Source organism: Hoplias malabaricus, chromosome X2, assembly GCF_029633855.1.
Source record: "Hoplias malabaricus isolate fHopMal1 chromosome X2, fHopMal1.hap1, whole genome shotgun sequence".
In the NCBI taxonomy this organism is placed as follows: domain Eukaryota; kingdom Metazoa; phylum Chordata; class Actinopteri; order Characiformes; family Erythrinidae; genus Hoplias; species Hoplias malabaricus.
Window position 1 is genome coordinate 631,501 of NC_089819.1, and position 6,000 is coordinate 637,500.

The 6,000-nt window shown below is 39.5% G+C and overlaps 1 protein-coding gene across 1 annotated transcript in view; it reads right to left on the reverse strand.

Moving 5' to 3' along the window:
- Positions 1–6,000, reverse strand: part of LOC136676184 (diacylglycerol kinase zeta-like) — a 130,772-nt gene that overhangs the window by 89,520 nt on the left and 35,252 nt on the right. The window contains exons 7-11 of the mRNA XM_066653025.1: positions 2,721–2,789; positions 2,465–2,536; positions 2,128–2,244; positions 364–435; positions 180–275 (exon numbers count right to left, since the gene is read on the reverse strand). Coding sequence (XP_066509122.1) covers positions 180–275; positions 364–435; positions 2,128–2,244; positions 2,465–2,536; positions 2,721–2,789 — 426 coding nt within the window. The remainder of the gene's footprint in view (positions 1–179; positions 276–363; positions 436–2,127; positions 2,245–2,464; positions 2,537–2,720; positions 2,790–6,000) is intronic.

The following is a 6,000-nucleotide window of genomic DNA, read 5'->3' on the forward strand; positions in this document are numbered from 1 at the left end:
CATTATTTTCTTCAACGAACAATCCATAAAATCACACGAAACACTTTAACATACTGTAATAGGATGTATATAGTGTTGCTGGGTGCAACGTCTTCAACATTTAGTAATCTATTGTTGGATATGTGTCTTCGCTGCTAAAAATTCCTTTTACAGCCTTTAGCTGTAATTAAGTGACTGACCTGGTTTCCGCCACTCTTTGGATTAACAAACACTAGCAGTGGTTTCATCAGCTGGGAGGGAATTGGTCTCACAATAAACGGCTTCCATCGACCCTCCTATCAGGACAGTTGGAGAAGAGGGTTTAAAATCTATTCTGGTTTTACAGACCACAGAAAAAGAGCTGATAGAGGAAAGGACTCCCACCTCTGCTCCCTTCTTGCTAGATTTGCGTTTGAATGAGGTCCGTTTCTTCTTTTTGCTTGATTTTAATGAAGACTGTGGGGGGGGGGGGGGGGGGGGAACACAAGTGCGTTAGCAGTGCATTTCTGCCCTCTGCTGGACAATTCCGCCCTTACAAGTATTTAACGTTGTGTTTGTATATTCGGGGTAGGATTAAGTAAAAAAAATAAATTCTAAAATTTTATACTCATAAATTTATTTTTATAAATGAATTAATGAAAGACAATATTTAAAAGATTTTTCATCAATATATTACAAAATTCTTAGGCCAGCACCATTACCGTATTGTGAATTCAGCCATAGCATACTGTCACTCTCAGGGGAACGGGGAAGAAAAAACCTCTCAAAATAGGTACTTTTCAGACAAAGAAAAATATCAATTAAATGTAAGCTAATGCAAATTACTACCTTCCAAGGCACATCTGAGTCGTGTTACCACTCTGTTTATTAAATTTTCACACAAAGGGCAAATGAGTATAATGAACTACAAAACATAAAATGAAGTACATTACTATATGTGCATATGAAGTTAAATATGCACAGATTAACCCATTCCATCATTTACCTGATGTGCAAGGAGAGTGTAGCACATATGTAGTGGCCCAAATCTGATATGAAAAAGTCAGATTCAAGGCAATTTGTGCTGTTCACACAGCCACATGAATGACACATCCGTGTCACACATAAGATCAGATTTGGGCCTCTTTACCTACTGTTTGAACGTAGCCATAGTATTCCTTGCCCAGAATATGCCAAGCCAGTAAATAACAGATGTTTAAGCCATAGTACATTTGATTATATTTTTTGCTTATTTTGAGATTTTGCAACTATTATTTTCAAGCTTACCAATTTAATTTAAAGAGAGAACAAGGGACAAATATCTTTACATAAATAAGCTGTTCAATAACCTGATGTTCTTTATCGTAGTGTGTGTACATTATTACGCTATAATTAAGTATACAAGCCTATTAATATACTGGGGTTGTAAAAAACATTTACTTGTATGACAATAAACCGTAATAAAATATGGAAGTTGTAGGCAGAGGTGATAGTTAAATATTTTCATGAGTGCATTTGCTGATGTAAGTGCATATGCAGTTTCATCTACCTGGATCAGCGTTATGCATAAAATACACCATGAATATGCATTGGGTTACAAATGCATTAAATTATGAATAAAAATGATTAAAATACAGACAATTTAGCTGCTTTATGTCGCAATAAAGGTATCATCAAACATCAGGCATTTTCAAACATCTGTCCCACATTTGTCCCTTTGTTCATTATTTCCTATTGACTGATTGTTTCAAGGGCGCAAGGTGGGAACACACCCTGGAGGGGGCACCAGTCCTTCACAGGGCAAAAGACACACACACATTCATTCACACCTATGGACACTTTTGAATCGCCAATCCACCTACCGACGTGTGTTTTTGGACTCTGGGAGGAAACCAGAGCACCCGGAGGAAACCCACACATACACGGAGAACACAACAAACTCCTCACAGGCAGTCACCTGGAGCGGGACTTGAACCCACAACCTCCAGGTCCCTGGAGCTGTGTGACTATGACACTGGAAAATATACATTAGAATTAAATATTCATTTTAACTAACCATTATAATATAGGAGTTTTGATCATAGTACTATAATGGTGTCATTGTGCGTTTTTTGTCTGGTAGCATATGTGTGTGTGTGTGTGTGTGTGTGTGTGTGTTCATGCATATACCTGAGGTCTGCGAACATGTATAATCCATGTAGGTGGTACTATAACTGCTGCATGAGCTCCTAATGAACAGGCCTCTTCTATCTGCTGTAGCATGAAGCATGTCACCTTATTGTGATACTACAAAAAAGAGAAAAAGAGAGATATATTTCACACCACAAACCTTCAAGACAATTAAAACATCAAATATTATGTTCTTTATAGCACTTTACAAAATGTCCCAACTTTTTAAAGAGGTTTGTAAGTGCAGCAGACCAAATGGGCAATGAGTGTAGAGACAAGGAGGTGGCTTTAATGATATGGCTGATTAGTGTACGCGCACACGCACACACAAACTTACTGCTTGTTTGCACCAAGAACAGCTAATGGCTACAATCTCTTTACTGTGGAAGGCAAACTTCTGTTGAAATCCCTGTAAACACAAAAAAATATATAAAAAACATATTTATGGCCAAACAAGCAATCATTAATAAAAGCAAAATGTAACATCTGCTCTATGTTGTATTCGTAATCGACTTCTACACCTGGCCAACTGATACCTACTATGAAGATCTGTAGACAAACACACATACTCATACACACAAACACACACATACCTTCCCACACTGTTTGCACTTTCCCTCTTGCCTTCGTCGATGGACCCAGTGATGTCGCACTATGGTGGGCTGCCATGGAAACAGAATAAATGAAATGCAACTTTATTAATTATATATTGTAGCATTGCTGTGACACAAACAGATCAGCATGAATATTCAAATTAGATTATTGTTTCTATTTCTATTATTGCACTTTACAGTTCTACAAACGGACAAAGACTGAATTTCAAAGGTTGAAACTGAGAAAGTATATATAATCTTAGCACAAAAAGTAAGGAAATTTAAGTTTGGTATATTATTTCTTTATTTTAACAATACTTGTTGGCATTAAATGTTATACGGTTGGAAAGTCACATTTGTAAATTTGAAAGTCACGGATGGTGCCACATTTGTAAAGAACACGCATTTGTGGAATGAGCAGTAGATCAATTTGAGTAGACTCATTTGATGTTTGGTGAAATGGATGATTGAAGTTTGAAGAAGAAAGACATATTGGGAATTTAACAATGCATTCATTTAACTAACAGGAGCCTCAGTTGCGTGTGGAAGAACCATTCACAGCCACAAAAGCCTGGCACCACCTCCTCCTCATGCTGGTCACCAGCCTGATCACACACTACTGTGAGATGGCATCCCATTCTTCATCCAGCATTTGTTGCAAGTCAGCCAATGTGTTTGTGTTGGTCACTCTGGCACGAACAGCATGCCCAAGCTGATCCCACAAGTGTTCAATGGGGTTGAGGAGCACTGCTGGGAGGCCATTACATATCCCCTCCACTCCCAAATTCTGGAGGTAATCTCTGATAAACCACGCTGAGCGTTATCATCATGGAGGATAGAGTTTGGTTCCAGACTGTGGAGATATGGGATTGCCACTGGTTGCACAATTTCATCTCGATATCTCTCTGCATTGAGATTGCCTCCAATGATGTCAAGCCTCGTTATTCCAGTGAGGGAGATGCCACCCCACACCATCACATTGCCTGCACTGCCAGTACAGCAATCAGCAAAGTGTTCTCCATATCTTCTCCATATTTTGACCCTATAATCCAACTGCCGTAGGCAGAATCTGGACTCGTCGCTGAACATAACGTTCCTCCACATGTTCAGCTTCCAGTGCATGTGTTGCCGACACCAGCGCAAATGGGCCTGAGAGTGGAGGGCAGTCATGGCAGGACACCTGGCAGCACGATGAGACTGGAGACTGGCTGCGTGCAGACCCCACTTGGGAGGGTTTCACTCCCACAGAGCTCAATGTAATTTAAGAGCGGGTCGGAACGCAGAATTTCAAAATGACATTACACCATCAATTCTCGCTCAAAGTGCAAATTTTTTTACACCATCTTTCCCGATCGCCAGACTTTCCTTGTCACTACGGTATGTTTCATTCATTTTTGGACCCGGGAAAGTTTTCGAGCTACGGGTGATTTTTTGGAGGGACCCCCCCCCAGGTCGAAATTCATTGAATTGTGAATTGAATTCAGTCAGTTGTGCTCTGTGAGCATGCGTGTGAGAGAGAGAGAGAGGGGTGAGGGAGAGGGGGTGAGGTGTGAAGGACACAGAAATACATAGGCAATCTAACACTTTAAAGGTCATTTTTAAGGGGGGCGTCTTAATTATCCAGGGTTTCTTAAGGTGGAATTTTTTAAATATACATTGTTCAAAACATTTCAACATTTTAACCTTTATTTACAGTGGTCATTTTTAAATGTGGATGTCTCAATACAACTGTGGGTTTCTTAAGGTGGAATTCAAAATGTATCGTTTTCCATTCACGGCCTACGGAGCTCCATAGAGTCCAATGTAAACTGCCCGTAAACTTGCTTAGCAGTCAACTCCTTCACCATAGCGTCGCCTAGAGACCCACGCATTTACCATATCGACGGCCTCGCTTTAAGCAGGAAAGACGCGGATCGGGGGACAGGGGTTTCAGCAGTGCAACATTTCGCGTTTCCTCCTGGAAATGCAGACCTCTAGTTTACATTATACATGTTACCGCTAGGCACAGTTGTAAGAAACCATGACATTAATTTTTACTGTTACGCAGACGACACGCAATTGTCCCGATGACAAACACAGATTAAAGAAAATAGAGGACTGTGTAAAAGACGTGAAAGGCTGGATGTTGCGTAACTTCCTCCTTCTAAACAGCAACAAAACAGAGGTCCTGCTTTTGGGTCCAAAGGTAGCAAGAAATAAATTATCAGATTTAATTTAAAATCTCGCTGACTTTCCAGTTAAACCTGGTTCAACAGCAAAAAATCTTGGTGTCATAATTGCTTTACAAACACCAAACAGTTCAAAACTAATTCCATCCCTTTACCCTTTTCTGAGTAAACGACTCCCCACCTGTCCGTCTGGACACTGATGGATGACTGCCCCTACACTGAAGTTCTCATGGACTCCTAACTATTATTACCAGTAGATTGACCAGAGAAGGACCTTGACCTTGGTTTCTCCCAAGGTTTCTTCCTCAGCTGAGGGAGTTTTTCCTTGGCACTGTCGCCCCTGGCTTTCTCACTTGTTTTTTTTTTTTTACATTTCATGTCAAATATCTGTCTTACTGGAATTCTGTGAACCTGCTTTGTGACAACATCAGTTGTAAAAAGTGCTATACAAATAAATTTGATTTGATTCGTGGCTTTTCTCTGACATATCCCTTTATATGGAACTTGGCCTTCAATTTGTAGATGGAACTAGGGCTCACTCCAAAGAATGCCGCAACTTGTTTTTGTGGAACACCAGCTTGAAGTTGCCCTATCACACAGGCCCTATCCAGATCAGTCAAACGTAGCATGCCGATTCTTGGAGCAGACACCTACTGACCACAGTAGCAGGCATTGATTGGCAGAACTTGGGGATACCAGAAGCTCAAAACAATAGCAACAGCAAAATCAATAGCAACAGCAAAATCAGCTGTTTGGCACTGGCAGAGAAGATTTGGCTAATTTTTCATGGGCACAACCCACATACTCAGCTCTACTCTTCATCCCACAAATTTGTGTTCCTTACAAATGCGGCACCATTGAAAAAGGAAATTAACAGGCTTTCCAATGGTATGAGATTTATTGGCAAGAAGCATTGTTACAACAAAGAAATAATTTACGAAACAGAAATTTCCTTACTATTAAGGAAATTATATATATATATATATATATATATATATATATATATATATATATATATACATATACTTAGCACAAAAAGTAAAATTCTGTTTGGTAGATTGTTTCTACCAAAAGAAATAATATATATATATATATATATATATATATATATA